Raw genomic sequence first — 28000 nt, 5'->3', positions numbered from 1 at the left:
GTCAATCATTAAACAATTTTTGCATGTTCTTGTTACAGGTGAAATACTCGATAGTTCAGCAGCCAAATCAGAAGGGAACTAAGTTCACGGTGGACGAGGAAACTGGCGAGGTGTCCACCAATAAGGTCTTCGATCGTGAGGGAGATGATGGCAAGTTTGTATCCGTAACAGTAAAGGCCACGGATCAGGGTGATCCAAGTTTGGAGGGTGTTTGCTCCTTCACCGTAGAGATCACAGATGTCAACGATAATCCTCCACTGTTCGATCGTCAGGTGAGTGATATTATAGTTTAAAAATCTCCAACATTTATCAATAATTCATAATATTTCAGAAATATGTAGAGAATGTGAAACAGGATGCCAGCATTGGCACAAATATCCTCCGTGTCTCCGCCTCCGATGAAGATGCCGATAACAATGGAGCTATAGTATATAGTCTCACAGCCCCCTTCAATCCCAACGATCTGGAATACTTCGAAATTCAGGCAGAATCCGGTTGGATTGTTCTCAAAAAACCCCTTGACGTAAGTGTTTGCTTTTCAATTGTCTTTCAGATTTAAAAAAAAGAATCTATTACCCCAATTATAAGTTTGCCAAATCCCAACTAACCAAGTCTTATAATTTGAATTAAAACTTTTCATTTACAAAAGAAAAATCTTTTGTTTTTACTAACTATTTCAATGACAGATGCTTAGCATCTACCGAGTTTTAGTCAGTTCTAGCGGCTTATACCTATATCTATCTAACTTATTATTACGTTTTTCGATTTTCTTCAAACTGCACCTTTATTTTTATTTGTATTTCAATACTTTACAAGTCCGCAAAAAGTGTCTTAGGTGAAACAGAATATGATGTGCCTGCAGTGCAAGTTTTTTGCCACATCCATCGAAATCTGCGTTTACAATATTTATAATAACTTAAACAATTTTAAGTTCATTCGAATTGTTTTGTTTAGTTTATAGTGCGTAATTGGCCAAAGAACGAAACCTTACCAAGTGCAAAGAATTCCAAGAAAGCAAATTGATTTTTAACATTTTTTGAAACAAATCAAAACTAACACGAAATAAAAAGAGAAATCCTAAGTATCAGAAGTTGGGATTAAAATGCTTATAACAGTTGAGCTGCTTGATTTTTTTGGTGCCAGGTTTATAGGATTAAGAACAATGTAAATATTGAAAATATTTCAAAACGAATACCCTTAAACGATCACGAATATTTTTGAGCATCGTTGTAACCTATTTTTTAAGGTTCTAATCGAAAAATTTTTAAAATATAGTTTTATCTTATGAAAAAGCTTAATTTTGTATTGCCTTTTTTTAGTTTTATCCCAAAAGAAAAAACTTTCCCAAGAAAATCCCAAAATGAAAAATTGAAGAAATATTTTTTGTCGAGACTATGATACTTTTTGAACGTCTCTTGCCACAAGCTTTACATATTTTTGGCTTAGCATTACATACGAATAAGTTTTGAAACCAATGTTCATATGGATTTTTGAAGAACATTTCATTCTGCATGCCCATTGAATATGTGGCCGAATACTTGTTTATGGATATTATTAGAATATATTAAAGTATTTTTGTTTTAACTGCACCTTTACTGTTTTGTTTTTTCCAATTTTCTAACTTTTTGTGAGGGAAAACGATTGAGGCATTTTAATGGTTTCAATTTTTATTTACCATTTATCTTTACATATCCAAAATTATGGTACTCGAAATATTTATCAACAATTTAGGGTTGTTATCCAGTAAGTAAATTCGATTACTTTTACTGTGCTAACCCCCAAAAAAGTCAAAAACAAAACTAAAACGAAGACTGTAAGCTAACCTGAAAAACGAAACTAACTCAAGGAACAGACTGTACTTCACTTAATTGTAAATAGTTGTGAACCTTCAAATTCACTTCATCTTAGGCAACTCAAAGTAGAGCAAGAATAGTCTCGTCAAAAGAAATCAATCCATTTATGTGAACCGATCCTCCGAATTCCTTGTAACAAAGCTTTTACCCCTACTAATCCTTCCCCTATCCCAAAATGTTTTATATATATCCATTATTTATCCAATATTCTGTTATATATTTAATTTTTTTTGTGTTTCATATATTTATAAAACCATTTGGTGAAAAATACAACATTTACATATTAAACAACGATGCCATCAAATACGTAATCGTTACGCGAACCCAATACACATACCGAAAAACGTAACGTACACTGTGCTAACATTTTGGGTTCGGTTCTCGACTACTCCTTTCAATGTTAACCCACTGTTTTGCTGTTGACGCTAACATTTTGGCCCTAAACTGTACTACTACTGCTTCAATCGAAATTCACCCAATCAATCAAATCAATCAACAGCGTGACCGTTATCGCTTGAGGGTTAGCGCCTCCGATAAAGGCACTCCCGCCTCGGCAGCCGATGTCGATGTTGAGTTAGATGTCGTCGATCGGAATAATAAGCCACCCATTTGGGATAAGAGCATTTACGGGCCGATACACATACGCGAGAATGTCACTGTGGGTACGGTTGTAACATCGGTTAAGGCAAGGTTTGTATAGCCAATGAGAACTCAACACCTAACACTAAACTAAACTAAATCTAACTTGCGAGTCTAACAGCTGTCGGTCCCTTAACATAGTTTAGTTAACATTTTTGTAAAAATAACAGTGGAATAACAATTGGCTAACCTAGCTTTAAGCTTTCATGTTTTTTTAACATACGATACGGTCATTGTTACGTGAGCTTTGCCATGCGAAAACCTCATTTTTTGGGCAAATCGTAAAAGCAATCAGCGAATACGGCAACCAAAAGTCCTTTGAAATCTGCAGTAACCAATCGAAAATGGAAATGGAAAAATTCAAAATCCTAAAATCTTTTGTTGCTGGGTTGTATATGGTTTTGATGTGAGCAATCAGGTTTTTTATACGGTTGTTCCTCAAGATCTTTTTGGATTTTGTCGAGTCTTTTCCCCTTTCTCTACACCAAAATAAACACATATTACCATTGGATCTGTTACTTTCCTCCTTTCAAAGACTCAAATCCCCTACATCAATCAATGCCTGGAATATTGTGAGAATCGTAATGAAATTTTTGGTGTTGGTTTTCATTTGAAAAATGCGCGCTGCTTGTAATGGTCATTTACTTTATAAGTCAAACAAGGTTGAAGTTTAGATGTAAGCTAGAGGAAAGAAGGTAACTAAATAAAGTGTTCAAAAATGTTAAAAAGCAATAGTCGAAATCGAAAAGAATTATAACCACAGCAAACTATGTAAAGTATGCTATGAAAATTGTACTTATAAAATGCACAAAACCCTATATTAGTTTATTATATTACATATTTCGTTATCATTTTTATTTTAATGCTAAAAATAATTATTCAAAGAACAAAACATTAATTTTTGAAGGCTAGGGTCGAGACTATATACAATACTTTGCACTGCATTTGAAAAAAAAACTTTTTACCTAAGGGGTTAATCTTGAAATATTGTTTTTCCCGATTTTCAATTTATTTTCTATTTTTTTAACTAGAGGTGTTGGTTTACAGTTTAACTTTTGATTTTTAACCAAGATATAATTATTATAATTAAATCTGTTTTAGAACTTCTTTAAATAAAAGGTTCCAACTATATTATATAATTTTGTTTTTTGCCTTTTTCCTGAACGAATTTCGTATTTACCAACCAATATCGACTCGTCTGTCATTTTTGCAACGCCTTGCTTGATTTTGAAAAAAAAACATATAAAACAAAACGATTTTTGAAAATATTGATCGTGAAATGTATATAAAATACAGCGCGAGACATACAAGTTAGAGGCCATGGCCCAAGACAAGGGCTATCCGCCATTATCGCGTACTGTCGAAGTACAGATCGATGTGGTCGATCGTGCTAACAATCCGCCCGTCTGGGATCATACTGTCTATGGGCCCATTTATGTCAAGGAAAATATGCCCGTTGGCGGCAAAGTCGTCTCGATCAAAGCCAGGTCTGTTCATTTTTCGTGCAAAACAGTTTATCACAAAAAAAAAATTAAAAATCAAACATGAAATAAATTTCATTCCATTTTGCTTAGTTCGTTTTTAAGAATTATATAAATATTTGTTTTCATTATAATTCTAGATGTTTTTTTATATCATATAATATTGGTTATTGGTGTCATGTCTTGCCGATCATTTATTTCTGTGTGTTCTGAATGTTTGCTCTAGATGTTCCATAGATATTGCCATGCCTTCGAAGAAAGTGTTTCTGTATAGTTGCATAATACTAATAGACGCTCTCTTCGAATCTTATTTGTTTACTGTGTTCACCCAAATAGTTTTCCCCTTATCCATATCATATCTTCCCATAGAACCCCCATCATTTATATGAAGCACTCCAAGCTGCACCAGTGAAATATACACTCAATATATGCTAATACTGCACAAACTCACACTTGTATATTTATTAAGCACATATATTTATTTACTGTTACTCCAAGCTATATTTTTAAAAAGTAAATATGTTTAAAACTATAGGAAAGCTACTCATATTAGCTTTGACTTTGAGCACTTATGTTCTACCTAAACTGCCTATTGCTATTGAAATAATATTCTATATAGTAATATTATATATAGACTACAACTTTGAGGCTTTATTTTATTTTTTTGTATTTTTCGGAAAGCTCAAAATATTTAGAATTTTTTGTCACAATGCCACCGTGAAAATCTGAGTTTATGTTGTTTCAAGGCAATAGTGGCTTTGGCAAATTTTATAATTTTTTCTTTTTGCCACATACAAGTGCTGCATAAACTTGAAATGGCACACAAGTCGGCTTTGTCGCCAGCCTTTGCCGCATGATGAGCTGGGTCAGTTTCAATTACCTGCCACTTAGTGCCAGCCAGAGGCAAAAAGTAAAATATACAAGTCGCCATCTGAAGGGAGATGGTGGAAAAAAAAGCTAAAAAGTTTATTTTAAACAAAGTTTTGTTTTTTATAATTGCAATTAAAAAACTTGAAGCTGCGGACTTTAATGACTTTTGACCCCACCCCGCGACACTATTCTGCTTTGGATCTCCCCGGGCAGCGTTTTATCTTCGTGGCAAACCAGCCACATGGCACTGGCATTTTAATTATGCGTCAGTCCAAGTCAGTTTTTATATTATCCAATCCTATTTTTTACCATGCACTTTACCCTCTATCTCGCCGCACTAAAAGCAAATGCACTTAAGCCGTAAGGCCACCTTAAAAATAAATATAAACGTAAATAGAGTAAAGAAAAAAGTGAAAATACTGCACATACGCACCTGCACACACCTGAGTCTGATCTTCTGAATCTGCTGTTTAGCGTTAGTTTAGTGCCCTTAAGTACACTTCCTTTCTGTTCCCCAGCGCAATATTAAGGAAATTACAATCTATTAAACGTGCTTGGGTTCTGCTTTCTGTTTTCTTTTCTCGCCTCTGTTTTTTATGTGTTTAAATTATTTTGAATGAAAAGCATTTTCATCCTGAGTTTTCTTCTTCGCAATTATCTGGTCATGTCCCAGCACAGAAATTTGCTAGCAATATGTATGTATACATTGGAGGTCATTAGGAGAGGGTTTAAGTGTTTAAAAAGAATGGGTTGAAGGACTTCCGAGTGTGTGCGTATATCATAATAATTCTGTTTGCTCCTTGGGGCGTCGCGAGTCCTTAGGGGCTTAAATAAACAAGGTTGAAGGCATATTACTAATATATCTTTTACAGAGATCTCTTAGTCAGCATCTATTATTTTATAATTTTTTACAATATTTTTTTAAGCCCATAGAATTTAGTTTAGGTTATAAGCAAACTGCAAACATTTGCTAAGTGTACAGAAGCAAAAATATACATAATTTTGAAACACTTTATTTTAGGTTCTCAACACAATCAATGAAATTAAAATCAATTCACACCATCCAATCACAGAACAACTACAAAACCAAACGAAACCTCCAAGAAAATTTCATGCAATCCACAAATTTCCCAACCATTTTCCCCACCAACCTTTCCGCCATGAATTTTTTTGTTCGGAACAATAATTTTTTTGTGCCGTTTTTGTCCTTGGCAACATTTTGTGCGCAATCCTGACAGTTTTCATTTATTCTTAAGACCCGTTCTTAAGGCCTTTTTTCGACGCCCTCGTCTGTCAGTTGCAAGTGTTGTCCAGGCTCAAATAATATACATTATATATATGGTATATATATTTTTCTCTTCTTTTTGCGCCTAATTTGTTTTTCATTATCATGTGCCGAACCCATTCCCGAAATAGTCAAATGGCAATTAGACTTTTTGAGGCCATTTGGTTAATATTCGGTTGCGTTTTTTTCGGTTTTCACTTTTTGAATTGCACAAAAGACGCTTTAAGGAATTAAATTGAGTTCAAATTTTTAAAGCGCACAATATGAATTTTGGCTGCACTTAATTTTAGAGCAAAAATTCCATCTATGCGACCAGTTTTTTGTATTTTGTCTTTTTGCATGTGTTTAAGTCTAAAACAAAGACTAATTTTTGTGTGTGTGAATGTATGACTGTTTTTTAGAGCAAGAGAAAGTCGGCTAAACCTATTCAAATATTTACCCTTCTCTTGCTCTTTTTCAATTGATTTTTGATAAACTTAAATAAATTTAACAATTTAATTTGTAGTTTAAGCATAATTTCATGTAGCGAGTATTTAACAACGATTTTAAAACGTCATAAAGTTCCTTTTACTAATATTTTCTATTTTTTCACACTTGACCTTTGGCCTTAACGTCTGCAGTTCGGGTATTGAAGGAAATCCCACAGTTTTTTATCGACTGATGCCCGGGTCAACGGCCCAAACGAACAAATTTCACACGTTCTACTTGCAACAAAGACCGGACAATGGCGACACTTGGGCCGATATAAAAGTAAATCATCCGCTGGATTACGAAAGTATCAAGGAATATAATCTTACCATACGTGTGGAGGTGAGTTTGAAGAAGAAAACCCAAAACATAAAATTAAAAGAAACCCCAAGCGAATTCAATTTAAAGTTGCCAAATGTTTGCACAATTCTCAGAAGGCAGCCGAAAGTTTTCAATTCGGTCTTAGGCCCAATTAGACATGTATTTGACTTTTGTATTTGAGAATGACTTCCAAATACGTTTGTAATTATTTGATTTGAAAAGTTTTAATTACTTGCGCGAGTTTCCTCACCGGAAAATGCAAATGCGAGTCCCGCTTCGTTTCGAATTCATTAGAAACTAACTGATTGAGCGACTGAATGACGGACCAACTGACTGACTGAATGACTGACAGCTCGCGGCTGAACGGTAATCAATTGCATTCCCAATCAATGTCAAGTTTTAGCATTTCCTCATTAGTTTGGCCATTCAGCGAAGGACAAATTGAATGCCAGACTAAATAAACTGCCTACTGAAATATTAATGGGAATTCCGTTGCTAACCGCAGTGCATTGCAACAAACTTGCCTAATGAAATGTTTTTAAAAATGCAATTCCAAATAGGATTTCCACCGTTTTTCATGTGATGTGCAGGTAATTAAATATCGCAAGGTTTCAGTTTCATTGCCTGAAAATTACCCACTAAAAGCTAATGGTCTCCAGTGGGCCTAAAACGTTCGTTGAGTTGGGTAAAACGAATTTCTAAATGAATTTTGAATAAAGCTTGCGGTCTCGGGGACGCCATAAGTGTGTATTTTTCCGCATATTAGTTTGACAATATTTTTGTATAAATTTTTAATTCCGTTTTTTTACGTCGTTGCGGTTGGCAAACATGTCAAATACATTTTTTATTTAACCCGTTGTTAGATCTAAAATGCTTAAATTATTTAGAACTGTAATTAATTTTCCGGGAGGCATTAAAGTTAATTTAAAAAATGTAATAAATCCTGAAAATTCTTGTTTAGTATTTTTGTTATATAAATTGATAAATCAGGCAGTGAATCTTAAGCTCCTAATGACAACTAATCAGAGTTCTCAGTCCAAAAACACCCATCATGGTCAATAACAAGTCTAATTACGGGCCTGGCAAGAAACATGTGTTTACCCAGGAAAATGGAACGAACACAAAATAAATAATTCATATCGGCACTGCTCTCCATCAGAGAGTCCTTGCTCATGTCAACATTAGTGTAAACATGTGTTCATATATACATATATATATATCGATTTCATATGCATTGATTAATAACGTAATGCCGGAATGTGAATGCCAAATAGTGTGCAAATAAACGTATGGGACAGGAATATTAGCAAGGCCAATCGGCAATCTGGCCATAAAACAACTAATAAATGACAAGTTGCCAATGAGATTTGTTCTATTGATTGATGGGCGGTGTGTAATCAATCATTTGACAAAGGGTGAAACCGACATTTATCTCGAATCCCCATTAACACATATGAGGAGAAGGAGGTTTTACGGTTCAATATCCATCACAGTTTTTCCCGCAACGCTAAAGAATTTCAAACATTTTTTAATCAGTCAACCTTTATTACAAATTAATATACAAATATTTTATCAGGAGCAAAAAGCGACCAGCGTAACTCATTAAACACACTTTATGGCTTAATTAAAAAACAAACAGCCAACAGACCGGGTGAAAAAAGTTATGAAAAATCAAATATACCCCTTTTTAAATTGGTTTTCCACCCTTCATTTTCACCTCTTTTTCCAGAACAACGGGGCCCAACAATTGGCATCGGAAGCGACCGTTTACATAATGCTCGAGGATGTTAATGATGAAATACCTTTATTCACCGAACGAGAACAGGAAACGGTGCTCGAGGGAGAACCGATTGGCACCAAAGTGACACAAGTGAACGCCATCGACAAGGATGGCACATTCCCAAATAATCAGGTGAGTACCACCCCCTGCAGTCCAACTGTGAAATGGTGAGGAATCGGGGAAAATCGGCGGAAATGCCAGACGATTGCTATAGCAAATTAAAGGGAAAACGAAAAAAGGAGACAAAGAATCTCCCGGAAAAAAACAGATGAAAAGTGGAAACAACGAGGCGATTAAGAAGTCCATTTAAAGAGCAGATCCTTAATTTAAATATTTGACAGCTTATGGAGGTGTAAAAATAGTCTTTTTTATAACTTTTTAAACCAATTTAAATTTGCTTTTAAAACAGTTTATATTAAATTTCCCTGTAAATCGCATCAAAGCTAACTTTATTTTTCATAATCCCATTAAATCAGCAATCTCTTAAAGCCCTTCATGTTGAACTTTCCTCAACGAAGCCCTCTTCAGTCCCTTTAAATTACCATTATCATCGCTATCCCAATGGTTTTACCCGCTTTCTAAGCCAACTAGAATTTTTAGCGCTTCCCCTAAATTTTTCTCACTCCACTTTCACCGACCCTTTCACGCCTTTGTAATTGTTTTTTGCTCCTTCGCTGACCACGTCCTTCGTCCATTTGGCCATCAGCTGGCAGATGGCTAATAAATGTCAAAGAGTTAACATTTTTGCACGCCTTACAAGTGTGTGTGCTAAGCCCTTGGTGAAAGTCCAGGATGAAGAAGGGCGTTTTGAAAAAAAAAACTAATGCAAAATGCAAAACGCGCACAACCGCAGGGGTATCTCTTTTAGTGATGAAAGGGTGTAGATGGGTCGGGTCTTTCAGACAGACCCCTCAAGCCCCTTTTGCGATTATAATAATATGGCACTTTGGGGTGGACATTCTTTTATTTTTTTTTTTTCGTTTCGTTTTTTTTCTTTGTAAGTCTTCAGCCAGCCACAATTTGTGTCCTCAAGCCAAGTAATTTGCATGTACGCGCGAAATGTCCGCACTAATTAGCGTTTTCATTTATAGTCCCGCCTTTTCCCCCTCGAATGGTCACGGGATTTGATTATCATTATCGTTCCTCTTTAATGTCCGAAGCAGTAATTAAATTTCTTTCATTTCCTCACTCTCGGGACCCGAGTTAAATTCTTAATTTGTCTCCTTTTGAAGTTATGTATGTGAGTTCCATGTTTTAATTAAGCTGAAAATCGAGCCGATATAAACCAGAATATCCTATGTGTTTTATTCACTTGCAGGTCTACTACTACATTGTCGATTCGCCGCGAAACGAGGGCAAAGAATTCTTCGAAATTAACCTGCAGAGTGGCGAAATATTCACGAAAACCGTATTCGATAGGGAGAAGAAGGGCGCCTATGCCCTCGAGGTGGAGGCACGGGACGGAGCTCCATCTGCTCGTCCCAATAGCAATGGACCAAATTCAGGTAAGCAATAAATATTGAACTTTACTTTAGCTGTTTTTATTAGCCGAAATCGAATAGAAATCCAGATAAATACATGGGTTCTCGGAGATGGCCGGGGAAATGTTGAAATGTCTTCAGAAAATGTATTCATTAAAGCAAGAAATATTGGAAATTTTATACAAAACTACGCGTTACATATTCCGAATTCTTAAATTTATGACAATGCATAGTAAAGTTATGTATTTTTATACAAACAAGTCCTAAAAACTCAGAACGAAGTCCAATTATTTATCTTTGTAAACTTTATGTTTATGCAAAGTGACAAACTTTTATCGCACCGAGATTGCAAAATGCATAATATAGTTTAGAAACAAATTGCCGAGTTCTTGAGTGCCAGTGATTCGCTATAAAATGACAGCAAATAAATTTAAGTTGAAATTCCCCGAAAACCAGAAACGAATTCGCTCTCCAAATATTGACTAGCTTGTCTGTGTGTGAGTGATTGAATGTAGCTGATGTGGGTGAGTGTGTTTAGTCGAGTGCATTTGGGGCATTTTATTTATGCGGCATGTTGGCCAGGCATTTGCCACATTTGGCGTGGCGGACATCAAAAACATTTTACGTCAGCCGGGCCTCCTGAGTTTGAATGGTTAAGCTGGTTGGAAAAATATTTGACATAGGTGAGGATTGTTGACGGGGTTACATCAGATTGCCAGGATGTCAGGGGATTCAAAAACTAAAAGCATTTCAACTGATTTTATTTAAAGAAATGAAAAAAGTCGATGGCGTTTGCGTTCTTTAATTTTACAATTTATTGGGGTTGGTCGAATATATATTTTGAATCAAAATAATCAAAATTTTATATTATGTCAACATTCCACAATTACAAAAACAAATACACTTTGTTTGCTGAATCAAAATGAGCAATTAAGAGAATGTCAGAATTTTATTTTTAAAATTTGATTTGTAACTTGTGGCATGTAGCATGTTGCTTCTTTTTCATTTGTTACAAATTTCTATGGGTAAGCCTCGGCATCATTGTTATTTGCTGTTCATTAAAAATTGCCCCTGAAATGGCAATCAATTTTCTCTGCTTCTCCGCTTTTACATCGTGGATTTTTTATATTTTTTCGTTGTTGTTCTTCTGCGGCAGTCCGTGAAAATGCTTTTCAATTGTTTAATACGTCACTAAGCCGTACATAAGCTCGTGGTAAATGGAAATGGCGAAAAAATAGACTCGGCAGCGGGCCACATTGAAAATGATGTGCAATCAACATGAGCGCTAGGCGAAGACAAGGGGGCTTTTGGCCATGAAAACGAAAATTAAAAAGTTTTCATGTTGGTTTGGAAAATGGAAAGACCCATATATATATATATATATATATGTATGTAAATTACAGCAGTTGCTTACAAATATTGATATTCATGTTGAGCGAAAAAGTTGTGGCAGGGTTTTTGGGTGTTTCTGAAGGTTGGTAGCTTTTCGGTCGGCTCATTTTTAGGGCCAGGTTTTTGGCAACAGCTTGTGGCTTCGCAATTTCCACAGCCAAAGCAAACAGGGCTCGTTGCTTGGGATCTTGTTTAGAGAAAAGGCAATAAACTATTGTTAAAAGCCTGTACCCGGCGATGATTTGTTTTCCGTTGCTATTTTGTTTCGACATTTTGGTCTCGTTTTCATTTTCTGCTGATGCAATGCAAAAGTTTTCCGGCTTTTATTTATTGTTTTTAATTGATGTTGGCTTATTTGTTTTTACACGGCAACGCCAACAAATAGGTATATATATATTTATGGCCTTTTGTGGGTTGCATGAAAAACTGTTTTGGCAAGCAGGAAAAGCTGAAATTGTAAATCTCTGGCATACTTTTTTTAGCATGTATTTACATATGAGATTGACTGAATTTCAGGCATCAATAGTTGCGCCTCATTCATAGCTTTTATTTGACCTGGAAAATCTGGAAATTAAAGCTATCATGTTGGTGGGAAATGTGTCAATAAAATATGAAAAAAAAATATTTCTTTAATTCAGGAATTTCTTACCATCAAAGCTAATAGAATGAAGGAACGACTTTTATTAAACCACTCTCTTTGGCTAAAAAATGTATTGCTACCTTCAGAAATACAAAATGAAATGGATTTCCTTGAGAATATGTATTTCTCTAGACTTAATCAATCCCTGTACTAAGCTTGTGCAATTTGATTCAATTTTTTCCACTTCTACTGAATTTTCTGGATTTTCCTTTGGCGTGGTTCTGGCCTTTGTTCAATTTCGCTTCAATATTTGTCTGTCACTCTAGGTGCTTCGCATTGGCTTTCCTCTCGGTTTTCTTTTTTTGTGTTTTGTATCATTGTTTGTTGATATTTGCATTGGGTTTTTACTTTTTGCATTTATTGTGCCGTGATGTTTCTGCGGCGCTTTGACTGCGTTTTCGCTTTCCTCGATGGAGGAGTTTTTCCAACCGACCATTATGCGGTTGCCCTGGGTTTCCGTTTTGCATTAGAGCCGAGCAACTCATTTTATTTGGTCTTTGTTGTTGTTTGGCTTTGAGCATCCTTCCTTTTATCCAGCGACCTTGTGACCCATTTAAATACCAACAGTCTTGCCACAGCTGCGTTTCGGCTTGCATTTTCCGCTCCATTGGCAAGCAGACCCGAAGCGAAAAATCATTTGCCTAAATAACAAACATATCTGTTATCCCACACGCACACAAATGGACGGACCCAAAAATCACATAGACTCTAAGCCACTGAGAGAAATTACAACTGAAATTGAAAACATTTGTTCCTAAAAATGAATTTTTTTAGGAAATTAAAGACCAACGGTATTAGTTTTACAATAGGATTAAAAAAAGTTATATACGTCATCTTTAATTTTTGTCGTATCAAAATAGTTTAAGCCACATTAAAAGCTTTTTAACTTTCTTCCTCTGCACCCAGTTATCGATGTCTTGTTTTTCCTGAATACTTTCCTTGCTTTCCTTTCCGTTTGTTGTTTGGTTATCTGTGGAACGTGCTCTTTTTAGTTATGCATACTTTTAGGCTTAGCAGCAGCCTCTCTGCACGTAGCAAATCCTTTTGCCTTCTTTGGGTATAAATGCGCCAACAGGGAAACCAAAACACCAGACAAACAAAACATGACAAATGTCGGAAAGTTAAATTTTAAGCCTCACTGGGCAGTATAAAGGAGTTATTCAGGAAAAAAATAAACCCAATGGAAATTATTTATTATTTATCCAGGGGCCAAGAAAATTGAGCCACTGCCGGGAGCAAATTAATCCCATCCTTTTCTGTTTTTGGTACTCGTAAAAATCGCATTAAATAAAATAAGCAGAATTTGCATGACATACTTGAGTGAATGGCCAAGGGCAACCTTAACAATGGCCAAATTGTTACACACATCATAAATTCAGAGAAAATAGAAGAAAGGCTAAAGTGAGCGAGAGTCTCAAGTTATTCGGAAACAACACCCTTTCGGGCATAAACGCTTCTCAAGCAGTTGTCTAATTTCTGGGGCGGAAATAAGTGCTCGTAAAAAATGTTCGAGCCCATAAAATTGGGCCACACCCATCGAATATTACCGCCCCTTTTCGCCAGAACACAACCGTTTTAGCAAAGAAGCAACTCTGAACTTTGCTCTAAATATTCGATAATGCTTTTATGCCATGCATTCAATTTATGACTTCCTATGAAGGGTCGGTCCAGCAATTTGTAAATAGTTTGTTTGATTTTTTTGTTTGTGTTTTTTCGCCACTTTAAACTGTTCTCGACACACATTGCGCATACGCAGTGATGTCATCGAAAGTTGAACAATAAATGGCCGTCGAGTCGTGAATTTCTTCCTTTGCCCATGGCTGCTCCGGCACTCGACGGAACCATTTATCTTGATTGCCACACTCCATCATTTATGATCGATGCTTGAACTGCGTCCTCTCCGCCAGACATTGAACCCTCGGTTTAAGGCATTAAAAATAGTCTGCGATGACCATCAATATTTGCTGTAAATTGAATCTGTTTGTTAATAATGGGTTTTCATTCTTTCTCTTTTGTTTGCAGGTATGTAAAAGGAACTTTGTTTAGTCGTTAGTGAACATGACAGATATTAAGAAGCTGGCGGTAGGGTGTAAAAGTTAAATATTTAAATTTAAAGCCAACTTCAAATAACCACTAGAGCAATTTTTCTTAAACCCTTAAACTCTAAGCCCATAAATACTGAGTACTTCCAATTAGATAAAAGACAAAGACAATAGCCAGACAGGTTAGTACTTTATATATATGGAGATACAGTTGGTCTTCGTAGAATAGATATGCACTGTTAATATTAGCCCGACAATTCCAAACAATTTGTCAAAAGCAAACCAAAAGAGACGGCAGATGGAGTGGAAAACAAAAAGGGAAAAGCGAATATATCTCACAGAAAAAGAGTGTATGTGGAGAGAAGAAATCATGAAAAATGGCATTTCCACATTGCCAACTTCATTTCCGCTTTTCCTTAAGAACGGTCAGAGTGGCAACAAGTCAACAACAAGTTGGCCAAAGTGGCAGCTGCATTTACCATTGAAGAGCTGACAACGTCTTGAGAAATGCCTCAAGCCAAACGCTAAAATGAGGGAGAAAATGCAAGAGAAAAATAGAAACCGAAAAGAAATGGGAGAGAGGTCCAAAGTAAACGCAAATATGTACTTTTCGACCATTAAACAAAGCTGCCGGCACTTGGGCCAATTTGCTACGTTTTCTGGTTAGCCGCCGATAAACAAGAAGAAATACTTGAATGTTCCTTCAACTACTTATCCTTTAATTTGCATAAATCGCCTTAAATTCCCCGCTGGCATATTTAAAGGCTTGCCTAACAATGGCCCAAAAATAGACACCGAGCAGCAAGTTTTGCGCCGAATCGAGTCAATTGCGCTTTCTAGAGCAATAAATCTTAGAGATTATTTTAATTTCATGCAAACTATTTCAAGCTGAGCTGCGTCGAGATGCCTGTCAACAACTTTTGCGACTTGAGAACAGCAGCAGAAGCAGCAGCAGCAACAAAAGATAACAAAAAGTTGCCGAACCTACGCAAAAAAAATTAAAGGAGGTTACGCCGTTAAAAACAGCGAATACTCCCTTTCGTAAAAACGAGGTTAAAGTCCACAAGCAGAGATGAGAACATTACATTTTCCTGTCGGGAAGTTAACAGTTCTGGGGTTTGTGGAATAAATGTTGCTTTTTGGGATCCCAAAAGTTAGGGGAAGGTTTAACAGAAATTCGAAAATGTTCGTAAACAGGCCACCAAAGGGACTCCATATGGAGGGGAAACTTTTTAACAGTATAAAGTAAACTTTTTAGTTTGTGTGGAACATGTCTCGGTAGATAGCAGAAACTTCCCCTGTTTATCTAAAATGAGATCCACACTCCCCCGAAATTTATATTAAGAGTATATTTGATGTTAGCTCCTTCGATGGCTTTCGAATTCCACGCTCTCACTTGAAAGACTTTATTTCTCTCTCGATGTAGAACTTATGTTAACTGGGTTCGTGAGCAGCTCTTGAAATCTTTTTTAACAGTGCCGGCATTTTGGCAGGTCTTTGAACCTGTTCAGCACACCCAGCTGGCTCTGTGTGCGTGGTCGTGTCGGTGTGAATGGGGAAGGACTCTTAACATCCTGCCACTGCTGTTCATGGCGTTTTTCGAGGACGCTTCTGAACATGTTGAGCAGCCATCGAAGCGAATGCAATGAAATGCATCTCATATACGAGTATAGAGTAAGGATCCAGCCTGCTTGCCATCAAAAATGCGAATCTGTTGAATGGGAGTACCGAGTGCTATTTGATGAGCAATTTTAATGCACTTCACCGTGACCTTGGGACCCATAAAGCAAAGGCTTCTCTTTCACGATAATTTCGATTTATTGACTTATTCAACTAATTAATTGAGATATGTAGCTTTAAATATAGTGATACATTTTAAGGCATTTTGACACTTAAAGCAATATTACTTCACTAATTTTACTATAACATTACTAAATAATAAAACCAAGACCTTTTCGTTTGTGAAAGAAACCTGAATATCAAGCCGAGCTGTGAGCTCAAAACAGCTTTCAAAACACAAGCTACAACTGTGGGCGTAACCGCGCCCACTTGAGTTGATATTTATGGCGTCGCACTTTGGGTCCACTTTTCAATAAACTGCTTAGTCGCAGTTGCAGGCCACAACAGCAGCGAAAGCATCGCAGAATCTTCTCCTCCATTCGGTGATTTATAAGTGCAGGGTTTCACACCCTCACCCCCACACATAGTACATACCACACCCCCTGTTGCCACAGCCTCTGCATGCATCTTGTTGCTATCAAAGTGCAAATAAATTACTGGCAGTGGGGGAAGAACTGCCCATTTGGCATAATGCTAGCCAGGGGCAAAAGGATAAAGGCAGCGATTCAGTCGACTGCCTAAGCGTTTTCTGATGAGACAGCTCACCTGTGCATTAAAGAAGGAACTCTATAAAAATTTAAGGTCAATGGAATGCCATTTTTTATAGAACGAAAGTTATAAATGTTGAAAGGATGCTTATAAAACCAATATATTTTAGTTAAAAGAAAAATTGGTCATACCAAACTTGTTTTTATCGATTGAAATATCCTTTATTAATTCACTTTATTCCTTACATATAATATAAATAGTTTCCATGTAACACGGCTCAAATGTTAAATTAAAATTCTCATGGTGTGGAATTATTTTAATTGCCACAAGGATCAGGTATTTGATGTCCTGGCATCTTGGCCAACAACTATGCTCGGTATTTGTTTGTGGGCAAATAGCCATTAACTGGCCTTGTCATTCACTTTCATTCACTTTGACATCGTTGTTGTCGTTGTGTCGACGCTTTCAAACGTAAATGACACGTGTCAAAAGTCAGTAGCAGCAACCATACAACAAAAATTGCCAAGCCCACGCGGACAACTTTAATTGTTTACGAAAAGTCCAAGACCTTTCAGCTTCAAGTTGGTTGCAGAAAATTAGGTTAATACTGCTAGAATGTCCAGCAGAGTGTTTTGGTCTCGTTTTGGCCAATATTTCCACTGGAGATTAACGTCACACCCAACCTGCTTGGCACCTTTTTCAAGGCAAATGATTAATGACAGCAATTTTGGGGTGAAATTCGTGTGGGGCAAGTATTTTTCCCTCTTCTGTCTAGGCGTGGGCAGCTCTCCTTTTGATGGAAATCTACTTGTTGGCGCCAGTTTTTCAGCCAATCAAATTTGTCCGGAGGCGAAGCTTGGCCAACTGATTTATTTCCTAATCTCGCAGTATTAATGATTACCTAGCTTACCATGATTACCGAAATTTTGCATGAATTAATCATATCGAAAGCTAAGATGAAAAGGTTTTTAGAGGTTCTCTTTTCACATAGACCAAATAAAGAAGTGTAAACATTTTCTTTTGTTAGTTAGGTAACTTACCTAAAAACTCAACAAAAAAAGAAACCCAGACATTTTTCCAAAATACACTATAAAAAAAGTCCTAGTCGGTGAAAAAATGGTTTTGAAAAATGCCAAAGACAAATGCATGAAAGGAAATATCTGGCAAATTAGTGGGGCATAAAGCCGGGGCCAAACAACTTCAGGTAGCTGGCTTTTAACCCTTCCGGCAGCAATATTGAAAGCCACGCAAGAGATACACGGAATTGCAAAGAAGAAGAAGGAGTACGAATGTCGTTTGTCGGCATTTGTCACGTGCAGTGACAGGTCGTGGGGGCGGTGGATGCGGGCGTGGCTGGATGTCGGTTTGTTTGGGAATTTGTGTGCAGCGTTTGATTGAAAGGCGTTGCGATTGTCGCTCCTCCACGTTGCAATGCCTAACCCCAAAAGGCATGGAAAAACTCTATACGAGTATAGTATGTATATCAGTTGGGGCAAAAATTCGTGGCATTCTGCACATAGCGGCTCTCAATCAACTCAGCCAGTCAATCAACCAGTCAGTCACTCATGCATTCAATTATCCAATTCAATTCATTTGAACACGCGTGCACTCGAAATTATTGCACAAGCGGGTTTTGTTGAAATAGCCTGATGAGATGTACAAAATTGAAGAGCACACAATGCTGGAAAAACATCAATGAAAATGTTCTTCCTAACTAGTTATCCTGCTCGTATTTGCATTTAAAATATCAAATATATAAAGAGGAAATTTGTTGAAGAATTCTATAGATGTTCTATAGGTTTAACTATGCTAAATCAAGCTCTTTTATTTATTTAAACTATTTTGGAAACAAATTGCCACCAATTAAAATCTATTTGAGTTTCGCATTTAACACATTCCACTCGACAGCTCTCAAAACGAAACACTAAACGTCAATAAAATTTAAAACCATCGTTTAAATATTCATTAATGCAGCAAAGTGCTAAAAACCAAATTATAACATAAACACAAAATTTCGTGGGCCACATTCTTTACATATATACATTATATATATATATATATATATATATATATTAGTATAGGGGTAATTAGAAGTGGAAGCACCACAACCGAAATGCGAAATTCGTACAGAAAAATAAAATACCAATGTGGAATGTGGGAGAGCGGTCGCCTGTGCACGGGTTAGTAATTTAAATAACCTAACTTAGTTGCATAGTTTGGTTTTGGGCCACAGATATTGCACTTCACGTATAGTATATGTACAGCCAGAAAAAAAACAGGTCAGCAACAAATATTGCGTATACGTCGCCCGTACCCGAAAAGCCTTTAATTGATTTTTTTCCAAAAAAAATCACATAAAAAATCCCAGGTAAAGGCACGAAAAAAATGTGATACGAACTCGGGGACTTGTTTTGAATGGGTTTAAAATATATAGCACAGCATACAGTCTGGATTTATTTGATGAATGTTGAGTGAAAAGATTCAATGCTAATAAAATGCGGTCAGATTGAATTTTGTATATAACGTTTTTCCACACTTGCAGTTAAAGTTGGGTGTGCCAATTTTTTTAGGGAATCGCTTCAACTTTTTAAACAAAATCAAAAACTTTCAAAACTCACATGCGAGTGGGATATTTTCCGCATTTCCCTGCATGGCTTTTTGCATTTTCTAGCCTGAGGCTGTCGACGCCAAGCCAAAACGCATAAAGTGTCAACTTTATCATGAGACCGCAGCCAACTTGCACTCCCTTTTTCCATCTCCCATATTTTCCCACCCACTTTGGTCACCTTTTGTGGGTTGGAGAAAATATTACCGGAGCGTGCACATTTCGTACATTTATCGGCAGAGGTCAGGACTGACCAAAGGTTCTCTTTGCTTTGGCTAACAAAGTCTTTCGAAACCGAGCTGCCAATGTGCGTGCCATTAAACTAAGAAAAAACAAAAAAAAGTAAAAAATATGAGACCAAACTAGATTTAGAAAATTCTCTAAAATATTTCAGTCAATCAGAGAGAATGTTAAGCCAATTTCCGTGCTATATCACAAAATTCGAGAAAAGCTACACAAAATTATAGCTCTTTATAAAGTATTTGAAAAATTCTGTAAAATATCGAGCAAAATTCTTAGGCCATGTATCTTTTTGTTCACAAGAAACCCAATTTGCTTGTCATTCACCAGCAGCAACTGAAAAAAAGTGTCAATGTAAAATCTAACAATTTAATTAAAAACTTTATGGCAACATGTCGCTCGATTTCCTCGCTCTTCCTCCAGCTAGCACTAAAAAAAAATACAAGAAAAAATACTTCATAACTTCTGTGGCTGACAATTGTGGCTGGCAAGGCAAAGGCAAAAAGAAAATAAGGAGGAGGGAAAATATTTTCATGTAACCAATAAAAGCATAAAGTAGACCAAGTTCTGGAGCAATGGGAATGGGAATGGAAATGGAGATGGAGCTCTTCGCTTGATATATTGTCATAAACGTTGACGAAAAGCAAACATAGGAATCACAAGCTGGAAAATCATCATCATGAAAGCAAAACAAAAAGCCAGACGACACACATATACAGTCGCAGCTGCTGCTGACAGTGGGAAATCACATGAAAACAACATGTCGCTGACTTTGAGAGCGGGTGGGGGTGCAAAAGTGAGTTTGGGTGATTTTTGAATGGATAAGTCCCACCCACATTAGAGACTTGAAAAAGTTTTCAAACACTCGATACGGCTTCATAACGTTGGGACAAAACAAAAAAAAGACAACACAAAGTTTTCACATATTTTACTTACAATTAAATCCAATTGTTACAGCAAAAGAAAAAGGGGGCGTGGCTGCCATTTCCCGGTTGTGGGTAATAATTTATGGTTCTTCACCGAGCCCAGAGCGCGTAAATTATGAAAATCCACTTAAACTTGCGCCGCGGAAAACCGCCAAGGAAAACTCGGTTAACGAAGCAAAACAAAAGTCGCAACAAGGCTAGACGCTTTTCTTTTTTTCTTGTAGTCGTTCCTGTTGTTTGCCACTTTTATAATTGCTCCACTTTTTTTCTGGGCTGTGTTGGCATTTTTCTTGGCCCTTCAACTTCTGCAAAGTAAGCAGGTTTAGTCTCAAAAAAGTCTTAGCATTTGGCTTGACATTTCAAATTGAGATCGAAGGCAAAAATTATATTTCATCATAAATATAGATTAGAAAATAATTTTGTTAACTCAGCTTTAATGAGTTTACATTTTTTACTTTCTCTCTTGTTACCGATTTCATATATTTGTAAATTATTTGGTTCAACTGAGTCAGTAAACAGTTTAAATTAATGATTCCATACGATCAACCAAACAAATGACAAAGGAAACTCCCATCATTATAAATGTAATATTTCTTTTCATACGAGTTTTATGTAAATTTTTTCTGTTAATTTCAAAAAGAAAAGCAAACAAGGAAACCCAGTGGGAGTACATTATGAAAATACTTTGCTTTCAGTTGTGCTGTTGTTTGTTTTTTTATTACCCCCAATTAGTTATGAAAATGTCCTCTTAATTGCGGCTGTAATTAACTCTAATGAATTTTAATTGTTCCACCGCGCACCACGATGCAAATATAATTTAATCAAAGGCAACAGCAAAATATGGCGCAAACTCTGGTTGATTGCTGTCAGGCCGTTTGTTTATTTGTCAGCAGCTGTCATCGCATGCGGTTTTCGTCAGAGCTTTACATACAGGTGTTTAATTGCAAAACAGCGATCCGGGTGTTCCTGATTCTATCACTGGAGTGTCAATCAGTTGATTGGTAAAACAAGTTAATTACTACAATTTTATATAAATTAATTAGGAAAATCAGAACGACAATAATATAAGGTCAAAAGATGCATAAAAATGTCGATATAATTCAAAAGTTCAACTTCAGAGAAAAAGAATCCAACGAAAGTCGTGGAAAGTATCGATGTACAATAGCAATTACCAATTACAAAGTTTTCATGGATTTTTATCCTTTTTTGACTCTGTAGCGGAAACAATTTCATTGCAATTCTTGATTTATTGGCCATGAAATTGCAGACAAAGAAGAAGTTACTAAAAAAAGATAAAAAATTGTTAAATAAATTAAGACGGCTATATTAATATTTTTGTATAGGTTTTGGTTTGAAAAAGTTTCTTTAAGAGTTTAATTTCACTGAATACCTAGTTAAAAGTTCGGTTAAAAAATAACCTTCGTTATCATTAAATTTCCATGGATTAATAAACATTTCGCATGCAAAAAGCTGTTGCCCACAAACCAGCAAAATTATTAATATTAACTTATTTAAGCTGGCATGAAAGGCAAAGTAAGCTACCTTTTGGCTTGGATACCACCCACAATATGTTGTAGCATTGTTGTCAACGCAAATTTTTCGTGTTGCATGCAACAAGGCATAAGAAAATACCACTCCCTCCCTCTTTATAAACCTTTCAGCAGCTCAACGCTTCTGACTTTTAATATGCAAGCAACCCGAAAAGCCTGGCCCTTTTTATCCTCCCATTTTTTTTGCTGCTGCTCCTGAAATTATTTCGTTGGAGCAGCAGCGACGTTGAGTGTTGCTTTGTTTGAAGAGGCACGTCGCACCCTGCTGTACGAAATTTATGGTCGGGGCCCTCAACAAACCCCTTACCGACACAGTCTTTTATTAAAGTTTTTGCACATTTGGTTCTTCACATACTATATGATGATTTTGCTCCCCCCTTTGCCCATTTTCTGACAATTTTTCATATGCAACAAAATTTGCATAAAAAATAAAACATCAGCAGCCACGCCGAAAAATTGTTGCGTTCGTATACATAGTTTTTTTGTGGCGTTTTGTGTTTCGGTGGGAGGGTCAGGGGTCGTGTTGTTATTTTTCCAGTTTGGTTACTCTTTTTGGCCCCCAGCTCATAAAGATATATATGCAAATTGCGTTCCACTTGGCTCACGGCCTTCTATGCGCATATGAGTTGCCCTAATCATGTGCCACTCAGTCGGGAAAAGGTGGGTGGTACAACAGCTCAGATTATCCTGGAAAATAGGTAAACAGGTTTTGTTGTCTTTTAAGTGAAGTTTTATCCTTTCAAAATCGAATTTTGTGTAGGTAATTTGAAAAGTTTTTAATGATAATTATTTGTTTTTAAACTAAGGGTTTCCTTAAAAGTTTACTTTTTTCTATTTATTTTGCATTTATTATATACAAAATGGAAAATGTAATTTCAGTGGCTACATTTTAAATTAACCTTTATTTAAAAATATATAGAACTTGTATTGAGTCAGTTTATTATATGATAAAATCATTCAACTAAAAAATGTTTTATATCAAAAAGTCATGTTTTTTATGTTGGCTTAAATGGGGAATAAAAACTTTATTTATTTCCAATAGGAATGAGGTGCTTTCTCACCAAATGTGTGCTGCTGAAAATCAAGTTAAGCTGACCTAAAAAATATATTCGGCTGGACTGGGTATTAATATGAAAAGTTTTTCCCACCTAAGCTTCCCAATACTGATCCAACTGATGAAAGCAAACATAAGCTTCGGCTTTTGCGGCATCATCATCAATATGTTTACATTTAAGGGCTGGCAAAAACTTAATAAAAAACCCTGGTTTAAAAAAATGCATTCACTCGTGCTGCAAGCTGCAAATTCATTTCAATTTTTCGGCTGTAAAGCTGCTAAAAAAAACACACACACACAAATACGGGCTCCACAAAGGCCGCGAAATTGCCGTCAAGCCAGGGGCCACGCCCACTTCTGCAGAAGGTTCCAATAAAAAAAAGCTTTGTTAGCATAAAATTGAACATGTGTGGACTGCTGGAAAAAGGAAAGAAGGAAGGGGAAAAGCGGTAGTAGCGTTGTTGGAACCCTTTTGTATGATTTTTTTAGTGCTCCCTTTACTGTGCCGCATGGATTATCCTTTGGATTATCCTGTGCAGCATGACTGCGTTTTAGTTGCAATTTCTTGGACGCTTTTTCCTGCGAGTTGAAAAGGCAATAAAATGCTGTGCCCTCACGTCCAATGTGTCCCGACAGTATTTTCCCTTAAATTCGCTCAAGTTTCGGCCAACTTTTGTCTTCGGCAAAAACTTTCAATTTGACTAATTGAAAATGTGTTTGCAAAGAAAAGAGCGAACAATTTTCATAATTTGATTTCACTCTAGTTGCGTTCACAACACTTTTGGCGCCCGAGTAAATTTTGAAATAAATAAAACAAGCAAGCCAACGAATACAGAAATGTTCAAATTTAATTAAAAAAGGGCTAACAAAGGGTGGCGCCTCTAATTGAGTTCATCAACAAAATTTGTTTTCTCCTCTTTCTATGTGTAATAAGCTTAGGTGTGGTTGGACCAAAGGGAAACTTCAATTGTTGATCGCATTTGTGTGTAATCCAATGCGCTTAGTCGCCGTGGGTTTTTCACGTGAGCGTGGGTATGTGTAACAATGCCTGAGAGTATGCCACATAAATTTTGCGGGTGAATGTGGGTGTTTGGCAGGATTTAACATGAAATTTTAATACGGATAAATTTCAGCTGATACTTTAGACTGACAGGAATTTGTTAATTTAAATGTGTGTGTTAACAGTTGAGGTTGCTACAAAAATGTATTCAAATTGGAAGACTGGAAAATTATTTTCAGCGGATTAAATATACAAATTATAAATATAAAAATATTTAAAAATTCATAATTTACAATAAAAATGTACTTTCTTTTGGATATTTAATCTATCAACTAGCGATTTTTTTAGAGCCTTTTTCAAGCCGCTTTAAAGTTCGTTGGCACAATAAATAAACAGGACTTAAGTGCTGCCATGGAGTGCTCCACTCCACATAAAAAGTAAACCCAAGGCAAACACAACACAACACACACACATGCACAAATAAACAAATACCAATGGCAGCCGCACACAAAACGGAAGCAAAGCGAAATCCTGTCTCGCAATGAGCAAACAATAGGCGAGATTGTGTGACTGAGTGTGAGAGCAGGGGCAAAAGGGTTCAGGTGGGGTCAGTTGCGGTTAAATAAATGGGTTGGTCGTGGGAAATAGGGGCAGAGGGTAAAGGGCTATCTCGGCATGTTGGTGTCAAAACAACAAATTGTTTTATAATGCTTGGGACAGACAAAGGACACACACTCAAAGACAAATCCAAAATGGAAATGGACACACACATACACTCGTACTAACAGGAGTAATTTGGGCGTGGTCAGCGTATGGGAAATGGAATTTTGGGCCCAAAACGGAAAGTGCTCGGGCTTATTGTTCACATTGTCTAAGCTTAAATAATTTGCCAGTCAAATGTCACGACAAAGGGATCGAAAATGCCCGCTTCTTTTGTATAGAAGCTGTGAAAATTCCGTTGAATTGCTGCTTCCACAAAGCGCTGCATAAATGATTGCTTCATACGTGGCCGTCTTTTGTTTTTCCTTTTTGTACTTTCTGTTGAAAACTTTTCCGTTGGACCGTTGCACCTGTCGAACAATTTTTTTGTTGCCGACAAGGGGATTTGTTATTGGCTTTAGTTTTTCTATGGATGCAGAAACACTTGCCTCAGCCGTGAAAAGCTGTTGCATGTTTACAAAAAAACATTTTTTTAAAGTGTGAGCTTGGCCTTGTTGCCAAATATAAAATTGATTTTTTTTGACCTTTTTCAAAATAATATTTAACTGCAAAAGCTATAAAATTTCCATTTGCTAATTTATTAAAGTTGCAAATTCAAGTTACGACTTCGCTGCACTCTAAAATTGAACTATTTCGTTCTAAGAAAACTCGAAACCTCCTTAAAAGTTTCTAAACGAAGAAAAACTCAACCATTTTATTGGGATCGGAGGAGATTCATTGAGTTGTCACCTCGGCAGTTGCAAATTGGCCTGACAAATGCGATTGGCAGGCAAGGAAGTTCGTTGAATGTGGGAAATGTCTCGGCTCGTAAATTGGCATTCATTTGCATTACCGTAAAAAGTTATTTGCACATGCATGTGTGCACTTGGCCCGGCCGCACGCTCCAACAAATTGCAGCTACTAAAGCGCTAAAACGTGACGACAGACGCCGTGAAAGCTGGGGGAAGCCGGGAAAAGTGTGTGTGGGCTCAAGGCAAATACCCAAGTAAATTCGAGTGCAACAAGGGGGCGAGGTCGAAGAAGGCTAAGACATGGCATTAGCCTTTCACTACTTTTATTTCACTTTACTCAAATGCTTATTGGCTTAGTCCGAAATGCAGCTGCAACAGCAGACTCAATAAATGCCATAGCCATGCATCCATACTTTCCTGTAAGCCGATTTCCCTACAACTTTTCCGTCCGAAAGCCCTCAGAGTACCCAATCCAGTTGGCTGATTGCAAGGGATGACAGAGCGATGAGTAAGTTCGTTAACGGAAGTGTCCTTATCGAAGAATACAAATTAGGTGCCACTGCAAATTTGACTAACAACATTTTATTTATTTTCTTTCAGGTATGTGATGTTTTTCTTTGGAATAATGCACTATTTTTTGTTGTAAGTACTTATGTAGAACTAAGGATTGAATTGTTTTTTAAGAAATAATACGGTGTAGCAGAAAAGCAATGCAGGGAAAATATGTGGGAAGATGTAGATTTAGCAAAGATATAAAACTCTAGTAGACTTGGTACAAATGAAAGTTCCATTTCATAGAATTTGAAAAATGTAAATATTATTATATTTTGTAAGAGAATAACATAGTTTAAAAGTCTATATTGATTTTTCGGAAACGTCACTTAATTATTGTTTTAGGAATGAAGTTTATTGAATAATTTCTTTCTTTTAACAGATAAAGTTTTTCTTTACATTCATATATTTCCCTTCATATTTCTGGGAAGTTTAACAAAAGTTTGTTTTTTAAACATTTTAAAACAATTTCCAGATACAATTACCATTATTTGTCAAGTTTGTCTGAGTTAACTTTGGAAACCGCCTTCAGTTAACGCCGCTTCTAAAATTAAGTGCATACAATCAGTCGATGAAAGCGTTAGAAGGGGGTGGGCATGCGGCAGTTACCTGAACAATGACAGTCCTGCCATTTACAACCTGGCTGAAATAAACGCAAAATGACAGCCAACAAGCTGCAGAGGCAAAAACAACAAATACTGTACCAGCAGTCGCGACAAAAGCAACAAAACCAACAGCAATAACAAGCGTGACGCAAGTTATGCTCAAAGTGGAAGCGCAGTTAAAGTGTCAAAAACACGCGCACACAAACACACTGAAGAAGGAGGTGGTGATGGTGGTAGTAGGTGGAAAATAGGGGGTGTTCGAAGGTGGGTGAAACACCAACCTGGCCAGAAACCACCTGAGTGTGTCCCTTGATATGGTTTGTGTGGTATGCATGTGAGCCAGTTTTATAGATTCTTTTTTCACACGGGGAGCATTTTAGACGCGCCATTAATCTCAAACAGTCGTGGTGACCCTCGCCCTGAACCACGCCTTCTAACTAACGCCCTAAAGCCCTTTACACAGCAAAAAACAGCATTTTTTTCTTAATTATATTAGTTCTCAGACATTTTAATTGGTTTTTGAGATACTATTTTAAGCAGATTTAGATAAAATGAACGTTTAAAATGTAAGAACCAACTAAAAAACGGTTGAAAAGATTGTATAATTTGTCACGGCATTATGGAGTAATTTCTCTCAGTGTTTTCATGGTCACATTTGTCATAAATATCGAACAAGCAAGTGGTTGCCACTTTGCCCTTTCTTTTTTCGTTCCCCGCCACTTTATTTTTATATGACCACACACACATACACAGTATCTGGCAGACGGAAAAGTGGGCGTTCGATGGGCGTGGTGCCTGGTAACACATGCGATTGATTTAAAATGCACTTGAAATTATGTACGATATATTTGACAAGTGAATTTATTTAAATTTTGTTTTTGGCAGGTGTCCGGGGCCAAGAGGGCGTATGAGTGGTTTTAACTTATGCGGGAGACCGTAACAACAGTACAACGTTCACTGTAATTTATGATTTCAAGTGTATTCCGTTGTCTGCTTTTAGGGGTCAACTTATGGCTATGCGTGTGCTGGTGTATGTGTGTGTGTGAGTGTGGGTTGTTGGCCATTGTTTATGGCCGCGCACTTTTTGCTGCAATATGTTGCCCTGGCAAACAATGCGATCGCATGTAGCGGACCAGCTTCGGAACAAATTGCGCTACATAAATTATGCGAATGTCAAAAAGTTTTTGGCGATTCAAACACGCCCTCCAGAGACCCCGCCCACGCTGCAAAACAAATTGAATTAAATAGGATACTTGAAATTGGGCTAATTTCGGTTAGGAGTTATAACATCTTTTGAACATCATTAAAGGGTTTTTATTTAATTAGTTCAAAGCTATTAAAATAAAAAAAAATATTAGAAATTAGAAAAAATTGCTTTGTAAGTTGATCCGATGTTTAGCTCTATCAAATACTTGTATATCTTTCCCATTTCTTGTT

At 36.7% G+C, this 28000-nt stretch overlaps 2 protein-coding genes across 2 annotated transcripts in view; one reads left to right on the top strand and one right to left on the bottom strand.

Moving 5' to 3' along the window:
- Positions 1–28000, top strand: part of LOC108103058 (neural-cadherin) — a 102159-nt gene that overhangs the window by 33545 nt on the left and 40614 nt on the right. Inside the window, 7 exon segments of the mRNA XM_017208376.2 lie at positions 39–272; positions 332–523; positions 1732–1743; positions 2353–2543; positions 6749–6938; positions 8647–8829; positions 10016–10202. Coding sequence (XP_017063865.2) covers positions 39–272; positions 332–523; positions 1732–1743; positions 2353–2543; positions 6749–6938; positions 8647–8829; positions 10016–10202 — 1189 coding nt within the window.
- Positions 13082–13397, bottom strand: LOC108103047. Its single transcript, XM_017208360.2, has 2 exons — positions 13247–13397; positions 13082–13180 (listed from the first exon to the last, which is right to left on the bottom strand). The coding sequence occupies exons 1-2, from the start codon at positions 13313–13315 to the stop codon at positions 13082–13084; spliced, it is 168 nt and encodes a 55-aa protein (XP_017063849.2). The 5' UTR covers positions 13316–13397.

Source organism: Drosophila eugracilis, unplaced genomic scaffold (genome assembly GCF_018153835.1).
Source record: "Drosophila eugracilis isolate 14026-0451.02 unplaced genomic scaffold, ASM1815383v1 contig_1197, whole genome shotgun sequence".
Classification (NCBI taxonomy): domain Eukaryota; kingdom Metazoa; phylum Arthropoda; class Insecta; order Diptera; family Drosophilidae; genus Drosophila; species Drosophila eugracilis.
This window is presented reverse-complemented; position numbering and strand designations above follow the sequence as displayed.